The sequence below is a fragment of the Bubalus bubalis genome, chromosome 12 (assembly GCF_019923935.1).
Source record: "Bubalus bubalis isolate 160015118507 breed Murrah chromosome 12, NDDB_SH_1, whole genome shotgun sequence".
Classification (NCBI taxonomy): domain Eukaryota; kingdom Metazoa; phylum Chordata; class Mammalia; order Artiodactyla; family Bovidae; genus Bubalus; species Bubalus bubalis.
In genome coordinates, this window is record NC_059168.1 from 21,323,256 (window position 1) to 21,343,837 (window position 20,582).

Here is a 20,582-nt window from a genome sequence, read left to right on the forward strand (position 1 = left end):
AAAAAAGAAAACATGCATGGGTAATTTTTAAGCTTCCCATGCCTTCAAAATATATATTCTCTCTTGCATGCTCTTTTTTGTATATTTATTTTTAATTAGAGGATAATTACATCACAAAAACATGGAATGCTTCATGACTTTGCATATCATCCTTGTGCAGGGGCCATGCTAATCTCTGCATTGTTCCAATTTTAGTAATAGTATATGTGCTATCGAAGCAAGCACCTGTACGTTCTTAATACAAAAAGTTCCTTTAATAGAGAGGATCTTTCACTATGTATTAAGATAAATAGTTTAACATATCGGGTAACACATAAAATTCATTCATACTAAGGTTTAATCAGACTATTAGTATCCATGAACAACTGATGTAATGAAACTATTTTTCATTTTGATAGAGGTTAGGAAAGAAAGGAATAGGAAGGACATACTGTAACAGACTAAGGATAAAGACAGGGAAGGGAACGGTGGCAGAAAAATAATTATATACACTTTACCACTCCATCTAGGATATGCTGTGCTTTTGTCAAACAGATAAGAACAAAGAGGAACTTAGAACAAAACCAGGTGGACAGAAATGGGCTGGGTTCAGAAGTTCTATTTTGCACAATTTATAAGGTTATTTTCCCTTTCAGCTTTTTGTTTAAAGAATTTTTGTTTCAGTAAATTTGTGGAAATATTACTTCAATGGGTGGTAAATTCTTGAAACTCTTTATTTCATTTCTTTAGTCCTAATTAATTGTGAGGTTAATAAATACTGATGTGAAAATTAAAACTAGATTCCCTAGTCACTCATAAAATTTTAAATATCAGGAAGCCAATACTTTAAACATCTTAATTCTATATTATATAATTTAGGAAGAATCCACTCCAATTATTTTGATCCCAATTTCTATGGAGATAGCAAATGCTCATGAAATACTACTTAATCTATACAAAATAGCGAGGAAAACAGCATAAAAAATTCATCTGGTATTTCCTTGGAGTGACTGAGCCAGCACTTCATACATTTTCAGTTAGCTTTTCCTCTAAATTTAAATTACAGCTGAGTAGTATTAAATGTTTTAAAAAATATTCATTAGAGGGACCTCCCTGGCAGCCCAGTAGTTAAGACTCCACGCTTCCCCTGCAAGGGGCACAGGTTTGATCCCTGGCCAGGGAACTAAATCCCCATGCCATGTGGCACGGCCAAAAAAATTTTTTTTCGTTAAGATTCTAGAGACACAAAGGCACAAAAACGATCCATGGGAAGGCCTAGGTGAATTAATAGGAGGGCAGATATTTAAAACAAATTATTTCCCCTTCATGATGGTTATTCCTTGACTTTTTAAGCCAAATGCCAATCTGTAGACTGTCCCTCTGCTACAGTGGAACAGGTCAACCAGAGAACATATTCAGACAAAATTTCACTGCTCTCTTAGTACCTCCTGTTCTTGATATCAGACTGTGTATGTGATTCAGTATTTCAGCCTTCCACTGTCACATCCCTGAACTATCTATCTAGTCTCTTTTAAAACTTTTATCAGGCCAATGGAGTTTTTTTAAAATAATTAGGCAGATTTTCACCACTCTGCCATATAATCCAAAATCATTACATTGTCTTGAGAATTAATTGGAAAAAAAAAAAGTTTTCTTGAAAGAACAGGAAAACTGATAAGCTTTTATATAAAAAATGATGCAGGTTGACATTCATGCTTACCTTAATTAACATAAATTTCTGCATTGGTTCAACCCATTCTAATAGAACAATGCTAGTTTGAAGTGCCCCACATAGGTATTTATGGCCTGTGTAAGGATTTCTCACTGTCAAGGCAAAAAAGTATATGTGAGTTTTCTTATAATGTGAAGTTTTAACAGTAATAGTTGCCTGCTCCAAAAACAAACAAACGAAAGGTGGAGGCCAGTTCAATTTGTTAATTTGATTGCAGAGTGAAAAAGAAATACTGTTTCAGATATGAGTGCAAAACTCTCATCACTTCCAGGATTTTTATTTGTATGCTCAAAAACTGTTGGTTGTTATGGCGCCAGGGGGTGGGAAGAAGAACTTTAGGTCTTATGGTATCAGAGGGATTAACTGAGATGGCAAGATCCTGAAGAAAGGTTTAAAGCAGATTTGGGGAAATGTTCCCGCATGGATAGCTGTAGCACATTTAGGGTGATTTGGGGTGCTCTTGGTAGTACTCATCAGAGGCAGTACTGCCTTGGTCCTCACTAGATGGAGACATTAATCAAGATGCAGGTTTACAAATAAAAAAACTGAATTGCCTCAGAGGTTTTTAAGGGAGGAAAGAAAACAATTTTTTGCTTTCCCTAGATACGAATCAACCAGCTAATTGTTTCAGGGGTTGAGGAGGACTTTAGGCTTGTGGTATGTGAAAAGGAGACTATGACTTGCACATCACAAGCATTAAGTTTCATGTATTAAAGGTATGAGAGTAAATAACAAGTATACTGAGTAAATAAATGCAGTCTCAAAAGCCATTACTAAGCAGAATGGTGAATGATTAGTAACAGGCTCCTTAGAGAACAGGGTATGGTAAAGTGCTGTAATAACATCATTCTCCATTTATTTAGTCAATAAATTATTTGGGAAACAACTATGTGTGCAAAGTTCTACATTAGGTTTAGTTTACATGAAAATAGAATGGGCAATACATTTATTTTACTTAAGGGAGAAAAGTAAACTATTACTGGCAGGATGTCCTGGAGTCCTACGGTTTTATTCTAGATTGAAAAATGGGCCTCACAGCATCCTCTTATCCACTCTGCAAAACAGGAGAGCTGCGTGAATTTGGATGGTTTACTTACCAACACAACACTTCTGACACCACTTGGTTTCAGGGATTTTTGCTGATACAGCAAATTTCCTAAATGGAAATGGAAATGAATATATAATACATGTAGGTGAAGTTAGTATATGAAAATACTACTGTTATAGAACAGTGGAGAAAAGATGAGTTGTTTAAAAACTGGTCCGGACATAATGGGTTATCTATTAAACACAAGAATAAACTGGATACCTTTCTCAACCCCTCTCTAATCAATTCCAAATGGATAAAGAATTTAAATATGAAAAAACAAAACTATGAAATATATAGATTTTTGAAGAATATGACCACAGGATTACTTTTAAAAATGCAAAAATAGATTATACAGGAAAATAATAATAAACTTAGATTTTTTTTTTTCACTGATGTATCCACAGCACCTCAAACTATGAGTGGCATTCAATTCATTGAATGTATTTAGTAAATTATTAACTTTAGTTTACCAAAAGACAGAGCTGAGAAAGTAAAAAGACGAGTCACAAATTGGGAAAAGAATAGGACTCTGTTCTGATAAAAACGGTATCCAAAAGTTAATACATTAAAGTTTATGTGCCTTCCACTGTTCGGGAGCTCTATACGACTTTAAAGCTTGGTGGTCAGTTTCCATGCCCACAGGAATTTAAGATTTATCAAGTTAGAAAGCAGAATGGAGTCATGCTCTAAGGAGGCAGAAAAACAATAGCAGAAAGTGGCAGCTGGGAGAAAAAATGGGCCACATAAACTATATAGGAAGAAAGAAACCTCCTGATACCCTTAAGTCCAACTATAGATACTATAGTACAAACATAATAAATCAAGTTCATTGTCACAAATAATTTATCATGAAAAGATACAGTTAAACTGAGTGCAATCTATTCTAAGAAGACGGAAACGCTTGCAGTGTATTTTAAAAGGATTTCCATTGAAAAGTTAATTTTTAAAAAGCTTTTGTGTGCAAAGTGGCAAATCTTAGCTATACTGTAAACTCAGTAATTAACGACAAATTTTTAAAGTACTTAAAAGTTAAGGTTCTATATTAGTTGCTTTACAACTAATACTGTACAGGAAGAATGGTTACATTACAGAAGTATTGTAAAGTACAATTTATACCAGACTCAGAAGACTTTTACTTAACAAATAAGGTCCAATATAATAATAACCAAAATAATAATAATGACTAAACAGAGGAGTAAACATAATTAAAAATCCCTGTAAGTAGAAAAACAAAACACCTAAATTTATAAGTATCTTCTTATAAAAATCTTCAATTAATAAGTCACTTAAATTTTCTAAGTTTAGAAACTACTTTGAAAAAAATTCAATTCATTCAAATTGACGCAAATAAGTCAAAAGCACTATATGTGATATAAAATTACAAGCAAACTAGAGGAAAAAAAAATTAGTTTTAACGTTGTAGAAAAACTAACAGTTCAGAAAGAAAATGTTTGATATAAGTGGAAAAGTATAAAGTAGAAAATTTTAGAATATGATAGACACTTCTGAAAATATGTTACTTTTACAGTTTTTTTCATTACATACGATTTCTACAAACCTAAGCTGAGAGCTTTTTTCCATTTCTGTAGTATATCTATTTTTTTTTATGAATGCATTCACATATTATCTCTAAGGATGAAAACATAAACGTACAATTACCTTGGCAGTATTCTGTCAGGAAGTTTGTGTGCTGGAATAGAAACGGGTAACTTTTGCATTTGTCTTGCATAATCAAAAAGCCCTGGTAAATTATGAGAATAAAGCTGAGAAGCTTTACCTGTAGAGAAAAATAAAGGTGTCACAAAAGCTGATAACATAAATAGGAACAACAACTGTAAGGTTTTTAAAAACTAAAAGACTTACCAGATATTGACAGTAAGCAATTGTTCATTACATACAACCATGTACACCTTCGGGGAAATAGCTGATAAAAAAAAGCACAAAGTTTACAGAGAATAATAGACAACGGCAGTGTAAATATTCACATTTAACCATGTAGCTGTCATATCATTAGGCCAGTTTTTAAAAAGAAATTTATTTTTAATAGAAACTCATTTTATAAGGCATTTAAAACAAGATGCTACATATACATATTTATATGGAAGAAAAATAAATTAGTGTAATTTCATTATATAAGTTTCTACATTATATGATTAGCTCAATTCTCCTTATGGTACAGACTATGTAATCTCAAACTACACGAGGAAAAGGACATTTTCAAACAATGTCTATTCCTTTATTTTGGTTCTTGAGTTTTCAATAATTAAAACTCTCCTGTGTACTTCCAAAAAATGGTCTTATCTGGGCGTATGGACATGCCTGGCTTCTGGAGCAGAAGAGAGGAAAAAAGATCACAGTGTCGTAAAACATAAGAGTATGGAAACACTAGGTATGGAGGAAAAAAGGCTGAGAGAAAATGCTGAAAACCTATAAATCATAAAGGACATATATACAGAATTCATTACTGATCATAAGCATGGTACACAAAGCTCTGGGGTGTGGCACCTGCTTACTCACCCACCTTCATTTACTGTTATTATTCTATACTCATTCTGTACTCCAGCTGAATTGACCATTCATAGTTCCCTACTCGTGCCATGCAGTTTCTATGTCTCTTGTCTGTCTGTCAACCTTCTATTCATCATCATTTATGGTCCATCTTAAGTGTTTCTCCTCCTCTCTCCACAGGTGGTGCTAGTGATGACCACCTCTGGGGATTACACTTTGTACTCACTCCTAGTGTGACATCTAACTGGAAGTACAATATGTTGCAGTTACTGGTTTACAGGTCTATTTTCTCTGTTAGATCATGAGCCACTTGAAAGTGAGCACTACTCCTGTGAATAACCACTGTGTGGATCACAACAAACTGTGGAAAATTTGAGTTCGTCTCCAGCACTGAGTAAATAGGACATGCTCTAGGAAGGTTTTCTAAACAAGACACAGCAGCAAATCACAGCACTGAAACTTATTCCTTATTTAGTGTCTATGTATAATAAATTAAGAATTTTTTTTTTAAAGGGAGAAACACAGAATAACATACCTGTTCCATTGATGTTTCATGAAGTTCATTGAGATTCAAGGTATAAATCCCCTCTTCGGCACCAAATATCAAGTACTGATCTGAAATGACAAAATAATCCACTGATTTTGATGTATAAAATTCTTTTACAAAAGACTTATATAATCTAACATTTAGTGTGTGTGTGTGTATATATATATATGCATTAACATATGAAAAAAGAATTGCTATCGTCTATAAAGCAGTATTTCTTATTTTAATGCAAGTAAGTAGTTAGAAACTGTAGCTCAAAGAATTGATTTATATGCAGATATCAGCCTCAAAGCATTGAAGAAAACTTTTAGGAAAACAGGTTCTGAAGAACGGCATGTTAGGACTCCTCATTCATTGGAGGGTGCTAAGGACTGATAAGAGAATCTGCAACTCCTTTTCTAAATTCCCTCTTGGAGAGGATCACGTGCAAATGACACATAGAATGTAATCCAGGAACAGTTGATGAAAACTCAAAATATTTTTGCAGATGGTCTGTTATAAGCATAGCATCAAAAAACCAAGATCTGACTACTGCCTCTTTAAAAGGTTAACTAAACTTGGATACCTGCTAGGGTGTTCAGTGTCTTCTAGAAGACGTAACAAGTCTGGTCATGGTCCTGTTCGATCACATTTTATGATCATATCAAAAAGTAGGTGAAGAACTTCTCCAGACTAAGCTGAAGCATCCTACAAACAACTTAGAATGTCAAGAGCATTCCTCAACTGCTCAGTGTTTAGGGTTAGTACTGGGAAATTAAACTTTGTGCTCAGACAGGACTGAACGGGGTTCAAACTGCAGCTCTACTACCGACTGTGAAACAACGAGCGTCTCTGAGTGCCGTTTTCTTTACCTGTGAAATAAAAGTACCCACATCTTGGCTATTTAAAAGATTTAGCAAATCTGTGTGTGTGTGTGTGAGAGACAGCGAGCATGTGCACATGTGTGTACATGTGTATCTATGTACATCTTTATACAGAGAGATGGCACAGAGTGTACGGTTTCAATATATTGATATGGTGCTGCTGCTGCTGAGTTGCTTCAGTCGTGTCCAACGCTGTGCAACCCCATAGACGGCAGCCCACCAGGCTCCGCCGTCCCTGGGAGTCTCCAGGCAAGAACACTGGAGTGGGTTGCCATTTCCTTCTCCAATGCATGAAAGTGAAAAGTGAAAGTGAAGTTGCTCAGTTGTGTCCGACTCTTCGTGACCCCATGGACTGCAGCCCACCAGGCTTCTCCGTCCATGGGATTTTCCAGGCAAGAGTACTGGAGTGGGTTGCCACTGCATTCTCATGGTGACTATACAGTAAAATTTTAATATCATGTGTCACCTCAAACACTGCTAATAACACAAAGAAACATATTTACCTTGAATGTTTAATTATAATAAATTTATTTTTCATAAAGATATGCATAAAGTGATTAAAACTGAGTGCTGTTCTAGCCTCATGAAAACACCAAGCAATTTTAATCAGAAAGATAAAAACAGATAAAAACATATAGTACTACCTCTTGTGTCTGGATTTATCCATGATGTTGCACAGTGAATTTTCAAGGGACATCCATTAAAAACCTTTGAAAAACAGGCACCCATCTGGAAAAACAAAAAATAACTAAATGAATCTATCAAGTCCTACTCCTTTGCCTTACAGTGATATCAAGGAGGTTCCAGGCACAAGGACTGTTAGATATGATTTTACTTAAAAGTCACTTTATTCTTCCTATCTTCTCAAATAAAGCAGTAATAGCAATTAATTCTGCACAATAATTTGCTTATAGAAGTATTACTTACATATCCCACATTAAGACTAATACAATATTCTCTGATAAGGAAAACCATAATTTCTCTACAAAGGTGAAAATTTTCTTACTTGGTTTCATGAGCCTAAAACTAGTATTAATCACTGAATTTCATATTACAAAGTGGAAGAGGTACAGTTGATTTGAAACTCATATAGGTACTTTAATCTCAAAACAGAGAGATGCACTTTACAAAAAAAAAAATTGAGCGATCTGATTATTCTCCTTGGAGGAAGTCAACAAAAGGCTTTATTCTTTGATGTTAATATTTATTTATCAAGCTCATTTATAAACTTTTCAGATAATAAATATCTTATAATGAAATATAATATCACTCATTTGAATGTTTTTTGATCTTCAAAGGGTAAGATGTTAATTTTGAAATGACTGTTATGGTTAGAATAAATAACTTGGAGGGGAAAAAGGATATAGAAGCATTTGATCAGAAGAACGGCACTGTGGTCATTTCTTTTTTCTTCTGGCCATGCCACAGAGCTTGTGAGATCTTAGTTTCCCAACCAGGGATCAAACCTAGGCCCACGGCGGTGAAAGCACCTTGTCCTACAATGGACCACCAGGGAATTCTACTGTGCATCATTTTACAGCAGAAATATTTTCTTCACAAACACAGAGACAATACAATGAGGGATTATTATTGTTGACTACAGTGGATTAAAATTATTAACACAAAATAATCAAAATATTTGATCTTAAAATTTCCTTTTTATGTATAGAAACCGAGCAACCAGTATTTTTAATATTTTAGTTCTCCAATAAGAACAACAGCCTGGCAATACCAGTGCGTGGCAGAAGACCAATAAGAAATGTTCCTATAGTGTAGGGCAGAAATTCTATCACTTAACTAATCCTGATAATTGTCCTTTAAGATAGGTACCTCAAATTCCTATGTTAAGGTACTGCTAAACTCCTAAAAATCTAAATGACAGAATGAGGTACAAAACAATCAAACCAGTCCTAACCTAAAGCTAACTTCTACAGTTGGTCCACAGTTATCAGCTCTTCCCTGTCAACTGCATAACTCATAAAGCAGTTTCATCCTGTAGGCCAACAATAAATCTTACCCCTTTCGTACATATGTATCTCCTAGACTTGGAAGCCCTTTACACTCAAAATTTCTTTTTGTAAGATGAGGTATAATTACTTAGATTTTTATACTAATAGTAGAGTTAAAAAGTAAAAGGGCTAAAAAGTAGACTTGAGAGGTTACAAACTAGAAAAACTATGGACACTGTCTAAACTAGTGTTACATGAAGTTTCAGGCTATAGACTGAGATCAGCAAAATGTAGTTCTATACATATTTAGCTAAAATTAAACTGAGTTAATATAATTTTAAGGGGTTCCCTGGTGGCTCAGTGATAAAGAATCCACCTGCCAATGCAGGAGCCATGGGTTTGATCCCTGGGTTGGGAAAGTCCCCTGGAGAAGGAAATGGTAACCCACTCCAGTATTCTTGCCTGGAGAATTCTATGGACAGAGGAGCCTGGCGGGCTACAGTCCATGGGGTTGCAAAGAGTCTGACAGGACTGAGCACAATATAATTTTAATCCTGAAAAAGACAGCATGGTATATATATATAGATAGATATAAAAAATGACAAGGACTATAATATAGACATCTAAGGTCTAGTTTTAGTTCTGGTTAGAGCTGGGTGGCGGTTTGTGATTTTGGTGACTAGTATCTTTGGGTGTCAGTTTTGAGTGAGTGAGTGATAGTCACTCAGTCGTGTCCAGCTCTGTGACCCCATGCTCCCACTGGGTCAGCTTCCAAAGGAGCTGAATGCTCCTTCCCCAGACTTGGGGACTGAAGAGAGAAAAGGAGTCAGGAGCCATGAGTTCTCCATGTTTTTAAGCAAACAGGATTCTGGACCCAAACTGGATCCAAAGGGTCTCAGTTTTACCCATGGACAAAATAAAGTTAGGGCCAGATGCTCCTTCAATGCTCCTTTTAGTTCTAAAATTCTGTTTTTGGTAATTGTGCATTTTTCACATTCCTTCAAAAATATGTACAGAACATTAGTAATTTTCAAATAAAGAAGCTATAGAACGTATAATATATCATAATTCTTTTGAAAAGCTATACTTTTCAAATATAATCAATTAGTATTTAAATTAGCAACTTCTAAGATTTTTTTCAATATAATGGGGGTTCTTTCAAACAGGCAAAAAAATCCAACCAAAGGCACGTACTCAAGAAATTATATGTCATTGTATTGAGTTTGAAAACTTAGCCTATTTGATCTTTATACTTACATGCACTTTAGGTGTTGGGGGTAGGCCATTACTAATAGGCTTCTAGAAAAAGAAGAGATGCATGATTATACTTCTTTTTGTTTGGTATATCAACACTATTATTTCAAACTCATGTGTTGTCCCAATAAAATACATGAATACACTTCTTTGTCAAACAAAACATTATAGATAATATTGAAGATCCCTATATCCTTTCACAGTCCACTTAGTCCTAGAACCTGCCCCCTCCAAATGGTTTATTGTGTACCCTTCCAAATCTTTCTCTAGGCAATTATATTACACTACAAAATACTCAGGTATTTGTATATCCTTCCAGACCTGTTTGCCATTGGCTTTAACTGCAGCACAGTATGAATATAACAAACTTTAGCTACTTCCTGTTGTTGGATGTTTAGATTATTTTCTATTTTTTACTACAACAACAATGTGGAAATCATCATCCTCGCATATCCTTTACTACACAATGTGTGAATGGTTTTTTTAAAGAATATGCTGTGATGCTTGGGGCTAGTGCACTGGGACAACCCAGAGGGATGGTATGGGGAGGGAGGATGGAGGAGGGTTCAGGATGGGGAACACATGTATACCTGTGGTGGATTCATTTTGATATTTGGCAAAACTAATACAATTTTGTAAAGTTTAAAAAAAAAAAAAAAAGAATATGCTGTGAGAAGTGAAAACACTGGAACACGGGGTCTGTAGCTTTTGCATTTTAGTGGACACTGACTGCTAAACTGCCTTTCCAAGTGCCCATTTTGTATCACTCCCATCAGCAATGTATGAGTCTTGGTTCTTCACAGTCTCACAGACAATGTTATCAAACTGATAACAGTTTTTACAGGACTAAAAAAAGTTTTCCCCTTTGTTTCTCATTAACTTGCATGCCTCTGACAGCTAGGAAGGTTGAGAACCTTTTTAAAGAAATGTTTACTGGCTAATTGTATTTCCTCTTCTGTGAATTCTCCCCTCCCTGCCTCGCTTTTTTTTTTCAAACTGAGTTATTTATTTTTTGGAGCTGTTTATATAAATTAGACTTAAATGCTTTATTGCTATATATTACAAATGTTTTCTCCTAGTCTGTAGATTTTTAACCTCATTTACCAAGTGCTTTGTCCATTGAAGTTTTAAACTCTGATGGACTCAAATGCATTAATCATTGGTCAGAGTATAATGATAATGTAAGGAGAGCAAAAACAATCACATCACTCATCTATGACAACATCCTCAAGAGTTCCAGATATTTTGCCAAGGAGCTACATTCCTGGGGTGTATGATTTACCCCTGGAGAATAAATTATTTTCAATTTTATGATTTATCCCTGGAGAAAGAATCTCCTTGGGAGAGATTATAATTTAAACATAAGCTTTCTGATAGTCTAGTTTCTTTTAATCTTAATAACAGCATTTTAAGGCATGACATTATAAATTTTTCTCAGTTTAATATAAATCAGAATTATTTAAATGAGATAAAAATTTAAAGCTACTATTAACTGATTTCATATACATGAAACAAATGAAATATTCTATATAGTACTATTTATATGAGTAACTTTTAGACATTTCTAAAATTAAGACTAGGAAATTTTACTTTGGAGATATGTTTATGAGGATGTACATACTGCCATCAATTTCTGATCATTTTTTTTCATTCTGCAAATAATTTATGTACATAATTTTATATAGATGTCCCTAAATTATCATATATCATCTATTTTAGCAAAACATTTTTAATTAGGGAGCTCTAAATGTTATAACTGTCGGATTTAATTTAAGTACTGACAGAACTGGCTGTAAATAATTTCAAGAAGCTGCACGAACTGTAATCACATTGCAATATACCATGGATACTGTTTATCCTATGATACAGTCATGACACACTTATTTCAGAATTACTGAGACTGTTAGTTTAACTACTAGTTCCTTATCCTAATAAGGTAATAGAAAAAGTGAATTTAAAATATATAAATTTTAAAAAGTACTCATTTCTCAAAGATTATTATACTGTTACAGTCCTTAAGCTGAATTTTTAAACTACTACATTAGAAGGATTGCTAAAATTTAAGTTGATGAAATGAAAATGGCACTTCTCAGTTGGAGAGACTACATAAACCCTATGATTTTTAAAAGACATTTCACTTTTGTTAAAAATGTCCTAAGTTTCACAAATTACAATGCATAACCCCAGTCAAATGCTTTAAATGAATCATAAAAATGGTATGTCACATTCTATAGTGAAATCTTATAAAATAACAGATACAGTACAAAAACCTCTAGCAATGTGTTTAGTGTACAAAGTTATTATAGCTATATGCACATAAACATATCAAATGGTCTATGAATTTCAGAACAATAACAAAAATTAGTATACACAAAAAATTCCCCCAAAAGACTGACTTATGATATGTTGACATCTGCTGAATTGGGAATTTTAAGGATTTTTTTGTTGTTAAGTTCTGATGATGGACATCATAGAATGTCTTCTGATGATTAAGTGTAAATTCTTCACAAATTCTTAATCTCCTTGATAAATTCTATTGATGTTCTGGTAGTTATGTCATAGTGTTTTATCTAATTTTTCTAATAGGAACAGTCGCTAAGGCTAATTTCATCTTTCCTGAAGTGGTATCTTATATCTACTAGAAATAACCTTAATTTTTCTTCCTTGTTCGCTATTTTCTTTGGTAAAAGTAGTAACATCACAAATTATGTGACAGAAATTTGTCCTGAGGTAGAAGGTATGGCTTTCCATCCATAAGTTCTTGAGACCATAAAAGGAGTGTATAAGAATCATTTTCATCGATGAGATTAATATTTCTCAACAATCACAAAAATATTAAGTGTTTACCCGTATGTAGAAGCCCACATTTTATAATATGCAATATAACCAATTGGCCTAAATAATTTGAAGAGTAGAAAGCCTTCATTCATGTTTACAACTGCAAAGTCATTTTTTTCAAGATTTAAACAACCTATTATTAACATAATAAAATATAAATATACTAATTATAAAATATATAATTGCTATTGTTTCATTAATTAAAATTGCAAAACTAATTTAATAGTCAAAAAGGAAACAAATACAAGTAGAGCTTATGAACATAAATACCTACTGGTACATCTTTCTTTTCTTTCCTTGAGAGGTTAGTGCCTCTATATTCATTCTGCTGTTGATATAATGAACCATCTCGTTCACCATTTAGCTGGAAGGAGTTCACCCCATTTCCTTCAATAAGATATGTTTAAATATATTAAAAAAAAAAGGATTAATTTCCATCAAAGTTTTCATTCAGAAAATTATCAAGTAGGAAAAAAATATATTATCTCTGAGGCAGTTTCAGCCTTCATTTGGGATTACCCAATCAGAATATTTAGTAGTGTAACAATCATACAGATGTTCTAGTTTTATCTCTATTTTTTTCATATAGGCAAATTAAAATTCAGGTTGTATCTAAGTACATATATTTGTGTTAAAAAGAAAAAAGTACTGAATACATAACTACTTTCAGGAAAGGGGCAATTTACAGTTTGTTACCCAAGGAGCATTTCTACTCTTTTTTTTAATTGCTTCTTTTGCATAAACATAAGACACTTCACAGTATTAAAACAGCACCTTTGAGGATTAATTTGGAGGCAAATACCTAGCAAATACAGACAATAATTTTTCTAAAAATGATTAAACGAAATAAAACAAATGAGTTCGACAAGGCATCCTCTCCTTTTTCTCAAACTGAAGTAGCCTAGGACCAAAACACATTTTCCTTGTTTGTTCAGAGTTTAATTTCTTTTGTTGCCGCACTCTATAGATAAATGACAAATTGGGCACAAACAATTCTACAAAAGAGGGAAGGCTAGACATGAAATGAGAAGCAAGGGGCAAAATATCTCAGCCTGGGTCACAGGTAATCCTATCATAAAAACATTTCAACCTATGAGACAAAAAGCAAACTTCATCTCTCTAGAGCCACTGCTTCCTTCTCTTCTCCTCAAAGGAATTTCAAATCATCTCTCAAAAGAAGAAGTCCTTCTACTTTTCTCCACACATCATGAAAACCTGGCAACCCTCTCATTTCACCCCCTCTTCCTCATTACCTAAAGCCACAGGCTTCTGAGGCGGTAACCTGGGAGGTGGTGGCCTAGGTGGTACTTGGGATGGCTTTGCTGGGCTCTCTGATGTGGGACACCTCTTGATTGTTCCTTGATTATCATCCTCAGTAGAATGAGTTTCCTGTGGTATGAATATGGACTTAGGCTGAAACAATACAGAAAAGGAGACCAATGACTAAACAAGAAATCGCTCATGTTTCATTAAACATGAAAAATATTAAGTATCTTCCCTGAAGTAAATATTATTATATATCAGAGTCTTTCAAACTGTGTTTAACAGTTGAGTTTCAAGCATATTCAACTATCTGATTCAGATAATCTTAATATATATCCTAAAAATGTACACAAAAATGTTTTCTCAAGAAAAAAGACCTTGTTCTACTCTTTCTATTAATTCCTCACAAGCCTACCCACTTAAATCTGACAAATAAAAATATTCTGGTCTTTATGATCTCCAATTTAAATGAGTCTCTTTTTATTTTAAACATGCAGGCTAATCAAAGTTCAATTCCTTTCAAGGCTAATCTCTAAACTGTCTCTTCCAGATGACTCTAAGTCTTTAAGGCTAATGCTTAATCTTCCAGACGCTCAACAGAAGATGCTGATTAAAATTTTATTAAATCAGAGAACACAAACTCAGCAATATAGGATACCTGAGAGACTTTCTGTGTAGACAATGGAAAAACCTCCAGTCAGCCAAAGGTTTGCAGAATTTATAAATTTTTATAATGTGTCCCTTATTAGGGAGACTGAGCTGTATTTATCTCTTTGAAATTCAGATCTCTATATTTCTAACTATAAAACTAAACAAAAAAGAACAATATTACTTGTGTGTGTGCATCATGATTTTTTTAAAAGTATAAAATGAAAACAAAATATAGTAGTGCATTGGATATCTAGACTGGTTGGACTCCAATTCTCATTTACAACTCCTGATTTCAAACCTAATAACAACTCATTTTATAAACAGTTCATTTTATAGTTAAAATTTGCTATGCATATGAACTTATAAATTTAAATTACCATATCTATCAACTTATTTTACTTATAAAATATCTATCAGTTGGGATTATTATTTATGATTCCTTTTATTTTTGGTCATGCCACACAGCTTATGGGACCTTAGTTCCCTCACCAGGGATTGAACCTGGGCCTTTGCAAGGAATGTGCAAGTCCTAGCCATAGGATCACCAGGGAATTTTCTAATGATGCTTTGTTTTGTTTGACAAAAAGACTTTGTTGCTAAAATTTTATTTTTAAATTACTGTCCTATTTTGTATTTTTTATTTAAAAGTATCTTCTGAAAATTAAATATCTGTAATGGTAAGTCACTATCTTTTTTACCCATTCTCAGGAAATCAGTTACTTGTAGATTATAGATTTAGAGAGAAAATCTTATTAAATACATGAGTTTTCTAACCCAAGTGAAATAATCATTTTTATTTATGAATTTCTAGAACTTATTATTTAGAATTAACATCAAATAATAAATTGGAAAATAAATTGAAAAAAAAGGACAAAAACAATTATAATCATCTACTTATATCATGATTAGTAACTTCAAGATTTTTCTTTGTGAATCCCAAGTGAAAATAAGCTACAGAGTAAATACTAATACAGTATTAAAGTGGCAGAACAATAATATACACATACACAATTTGCACTGAAAAAGAAACCTTTTTACCTTTGGTGGCAAAGGAGGTGGAACTTTGGCTTTCATGGTTGAACTATAAAAACATAAACACTTAGAATCAGAACTCTTCATTTTACAAATAAATCATTATTAAAATATGATTCATTTTTCAAAACTATAGATGATTTATATATACAGGTTTCTTTTTCTAAGATTAGTGTTATCCAAAATATTCTGTGAAATATTCACATTATGCTGAATGAAGTATTCTTGAGAAATAACTGAGTTTATATGCTTTCTTGTTTCCAAATAATATTTAGTAATTAAAACTGGAAAAGATAGCTATAATTCCAATTTACATCAATCGAAAGGTAATTAATATAAAAACACAAGCAACAATTGGTTTAAGGAAAGACAGTAAAATGATATAAAAATATATCATGATATAAGCTTCATTTTTACTACTATTAGGAAATATCTCTGATGAAGCCCATCAAAAGCTTCATGCTTTTTTCATTTACATGCTCTATGAAACTAATGGCAGAGTTTACTTGATTGAAACTGAGATTCATTACAACTCAGGACTGAACTAAAATTAAAAGATTATTGAGCATAAATTCTCAGCTAAGGAGACTGAGGCCCAGAGAGGTTAAGTGACCCAGCCCAAGGTCGCATAGTGGTGAGGTAGGAAAGAAGATCAATGATCCAATGGCTTCTCAGGTGTTTTTGTCACTCTATCAGGAAACTGCATCCTTCTTTAAAAAAACAAAAACAAACTTCCTCTCCTCTCTCAAAGAACTAACATCAATAAATACAGAAGGGAAAAATATTCTCCCCTTAAAAATACAGTTGTAAAAAAAGAAAAAAAAATTGTACCCAAAGGATTTGCTTACTTGAAACATATCAGATGAAATTTAATCAACCATATAGTAAGACTCTTTGTAGTTACAATAGTAATTCTAGCAGCTACCAATTACTAATTTATAACATTAAACCACAGGATATGTCTACTGTCTCTGTAAACATTTTTCAAAGTTATTATTTTTTTAAATCAACTCCTGCTATGGACTGAACTGCGTCCACTGAAAATTCGTAGGTTGAAACTCTAACCCCCAAGGTGCTTGTGTTTGGACATAGGGCTTCTAGGAGGTAACTGAGGTTAAATGAGGTCATACGGGTAGGGAGCTGATCCAATAGGATTGGTGGCTTTGTCAGATGAGGAAGAGATCTCCTTCTGTGTGTGTGTGTGTGTGTGCACAGACTGCGAAAAGGTTGTGTGAGGACAAAGCAAGAAGGCCACTGTCTGCAAGCCAAGAAGAGGGCTTCACTGGGAACTGAATCTGCAGGTACCTTATCTTGAACATCCCAGCCTCCAGAACTGTGACCAATCTCTGTTGCTCAAGCCACTCAGTCTATGATATTTCGTTACGGCAGCCTGAGCTAAAACATATTTTGGTACCAAGAAGTGGGGTGCTACTGTAACAAATACCTAAAAATGTGGAAACAGTTTTGGGACGGAGTAATAAGCAGAGACTGTAAGAGTTAAATATGGACACTAAGAGTGAGAGGTCAGTGAGTAAACAGGAGAGCTGGTGAGAAAGCTTCCATCTTCTCAGAGAATACACAAATAGAATTACACAAATTAACAGAATGTTGGTGGAAATGTGAACATTAAAGGCTATTCTGGTGAGGTTTCAAAATGGAAATGCACTGGGAAATGGAGGAAAGGTAATCCTTCACAAAAAGTGGCAGAGAACTTGGCTGAATTGTGTTGTTCTAGTGTTCTGTGGAAGGAAAATCTGCAAGGGATGAAACTGGGTAAGTTAGCTGAGGAGATTTCGAAGCAAACTGCTGAAGGAATGGCTTGGTTCTTTCTGATTGCTTCTAGTGAAATAAGAGAAGAGAGATGAACTGAAGAAGGAATTACTAAGCAAAAAGGAGCCAGAACTTGAAATCTGAAAAATTCTCAGCCTATCCGTATTAGCTCAGAAATGGATGGCATCAGAAAGCATGTACTGGAGAGAATACTATATTTATGCCTGAACTATCACTCAGAGAAAAAAAGAATTCATGGGATTGTACCAGAATAAACATTGGCAGCTTGAACGGAAGTTGGACAAGACAAAATGAAGGGAGGCTGTGGACAGGATGACAGAGCTTTCCAAACATGTATGCTTCTTCAAAAAAAGGAAAAAATAAATCCTGAAGGTGATCTAGGGATCATGAGATCTAAATCAGATTGACTTAGATGATATTTAGATGAGTCTTGGACTTTAGAGTTGATGCTGGAAGGAGTTAATAAGACTTTTTGGACTGAACTGTGTCTCCTCAAAATTTATATGTTAAAGTCCTAACTCCAATATGACTGATTATATTTGGGGACAGTGCTTTTGGGAGGTAATAAAGCTCATTTAACTGCGGTCATAAGAATGAGGCCCTAATCCAACAGGACTGGTGGCCTTATAAAAAGAGGAAGAGAGATTTCTCTGTCTGCACGCACACAGTGAGGGAAGCCTAAGGATATACTGAGATGGTAGCCATCTGCCAGCCTGGAGGAGAGCTCTCACCAGGAAGTAAACTGACCAGCAGCCCAGCCTCCAAAACCATGAGAAATAAATCCCAGTCTATGGTATTTTGTTAAGGATGCCCGAACTAATACAACTAGAACAGAGAAAAGGAAAGAAACTCTGGTACAACCCATGATACTACATTATAAAAGACAGTAAAATCACTTCAATATTAAGCCGTCAGATTTACTCAATCAGGCTAAATGACACTCTTTCTTCTACTAAAAATGGAAACAGAACTTACTTTTTAGATTCATCATCTTCTCCTTCATCATCTTCTAAATGTGCCACGTGCCCTCTAAGGATAAAAAAGGGTAATTTCACTGTTACTAAATGGACTTTACCAAAAAGCTTAAGAAGAAATTTTAGAAAATGCAAGAAGAGCTAACACAGGACAGAATTTTATTTCTGTATCTTTTTAGGATCAGAATATTAAAACAACAACAAAACACTCTTAGGCTATATGATAGAGAAGGGGGCAAATGGACTTGACTCATCTGTAACATAAAATATTATAAACTTAATTAAAAATTAAAGTTACCGCTGATGTAATTCTTCTTCAACAGACTTCAGAAGACTCCTTAGGAGAAAAGTAAAAATTAAAAATAATGTGAATAAAGCAAAGAAATACCAAGTACAATTTTTTTTTATCACATTAACCTTATATATAAAATTTTCAAATAAATACTTTTATTACTCACTACAAACTTGCTACAATAATCGTCTCTATACCATAAAACATCATTTAACATCTATTTTCTGCTGCTCATGTCTTTATACATGTATTTTAAATGAACAAAATAAATTCCAGTGTTTACTGGAAAAATATCAATTCAAACAAAGGACAACCCACCATGAAAGGTCACAATAGAGCTGACAAAGCAATAATTGCAGGGTCACACTCAAGGGTTTCCAGGATTTACATTTTTACCTGGACTATTTTACCTGACACCTGAAATTATATTTTCTTTTTCTTAAGAAAGGTGACACACTTTAAAAAACATCATGCTCTCAGGCAATCCTCCGAAATGAAACTCAACAGGTTGGACCTCTGCAAAAGCACGCATGCATGTGATGTGAATACATGAATGTAGCAGCGCTTTGCTTCCACAGAAGACACTCACTTACCTGAAGGACCTGTTCTCCAGTGGTGTGGGCAAACACATTTACACTTTTGGGAGACTAAGCCTGTACAAGACCAGGTGTGAGGGTCTTACCATTACGAGCAATTTATAAAACTTTGGTATTCAGGAATGTAAGAGAGAATTCACAGCATTCCTGAAAGTCCCTTACTTCTTTTCCCTGCCCATTCATGCAGCATACCTCCTGTATTATATTCTTTAAGCATAAAAACTCAAGAGCCTTCTTAAAGCTAATGAGATAGAAATATGGTTACTAAAAGGTTACTATTGTAAAAGTGATTCAGCAGAAAATTTACTCTCCTCAAAAGTTGTAAGGTAGTACCTTCTAATCATTTCCCTTTCCTATTATATAAAGTTGAAAAAACTACCCTCAGAATTATCAAAGCATAAAACCAGAGAAAAATGAAAGGTATGGTTAGCCTGGTATAAACAATTAACAGAATAGATTTTAGCCATCAAATGTTTTAATTAGGATAGTTAAATAACAATTTAAGTCTTTTAAAATGACAAAATTTTAAGTCTGGAGTTGTAAATGATATAGGAAAACCATAAACTAATTGCAAACCCTATTTTGCATGTGAAAAAATTGAGGGACTTCGGTCAAATGTATTATCTATTCACCAAACACTTCAAGGACTAGGTCTAAGAGAGACCTGTCTAAGAGACCGGGAGGCAGTGTAGCAAAATGATTTCAAGCTGTGAAGCAGCCTCTCCACTGTCAGTGATGCGGCCTTCAATCAGTTACTATGATTTCCCTAAGCTTCGGTTTCCATATATGTAAAGTGGGAATGACAATAGTATCTAGATCAAAATGTCTATCTGAAAATACAATTAATTAATATAGGTAAAATGCTTTGAATAGTAATTTAGAGTACAGGAAGTATTCAGTCAGTGGGGTTTAAAAAATTATTATCAATTAAATTCAGTTTAGTTCAGTTGCTCAGTCATGTCCTACTCTTTGCGATCCTATGAACCACAGCACGCCAGGCCTCCCTGTTCATCACCAACTCCTGGAGTCCACCCAAACCCATGTCCATCGAGTCGGTGATGCCATCCAGCCATCTCATCCTCTGTCATCCCCTTCTCCTCCTGCCCCCAATCTTTCCCAGCATCAGGGTCTTTTCAAATGAGTCAGCTCTTCACATCAGGTGGCCAAAGTATTGGAATTTCAGCTTCAACATCAGTCCTTCCAATGAACACCCAGGACTTATC

At 34.2% G+C, this 20,582-nt stretch overlaps 1 protein-coding gene and 1 non-coding gene across 7 annotated transcripts in view; both read right to left on the reverse strand.

The window, feature by feature from the left end:
• Nucleotides 1-20,582, reverse strand: part of MAP4K3 (mitogen-activated protein kinase kinase kinase kinase 3) — a 185,985-nt gene that overhangs the window by 17,798 nt on the left and 147,605 nt on the right. For all 6 annotated transcript variants that reach the window (XM_025260905.3, XM_025260904.3, XM_006071208.4 and 3 more), the window contains 12 exons: nt 18,770-18,808; nt 18,473-18,526; nt 15,713-15,755; nt 14,014-14,173; nt 13,035-13,147; nt 9,926-9,967; nt 7,364-7,448; nt 5,845-5,924; nt 4,665-4,725; nt 4,461-4,578; nt 2,809-2,867; nt 1,700-1,803 (listed from right to left, as the gene is read on the reverse strand). In XM_025260905.3, the coding sequence (XP_025116690.1) occupies nt 1,700-1,803; nt 2,809-2,867; nt 4,461-4,578; nt 4,665-4,725; nt 5,845-5,924; nt 7,364-7,448; nt 9,926-9,967; nt 13,035-13,147; nt 14,014-14,173; nt 15,713-15,755; nt 18,473-18,526; nt 18,770-18,808 (958 nt within the window). The remainder of the gene's footprint in view (nt 1-1,699; nt 1,804-2,808; nt 2,868-4,460; nt 4,579-4,664; nt 4,726-5,844; nt 5,925-7,363; nt 7,449-9,925; nt 9,968-13,034; nt 13,148-14,013; nt 14,174-15,712; nt 15,756-18,472; nt 18,527-18,769; nt 18,809-20,582) is intronic.
• On the reverse strand, nt 116-225 carry LOC112578316. The gene has a single exon (XR_003102607.3). It is a non-coding gene; the product is annotated as a U6 spliceosomal RNA (small nuclear RNA).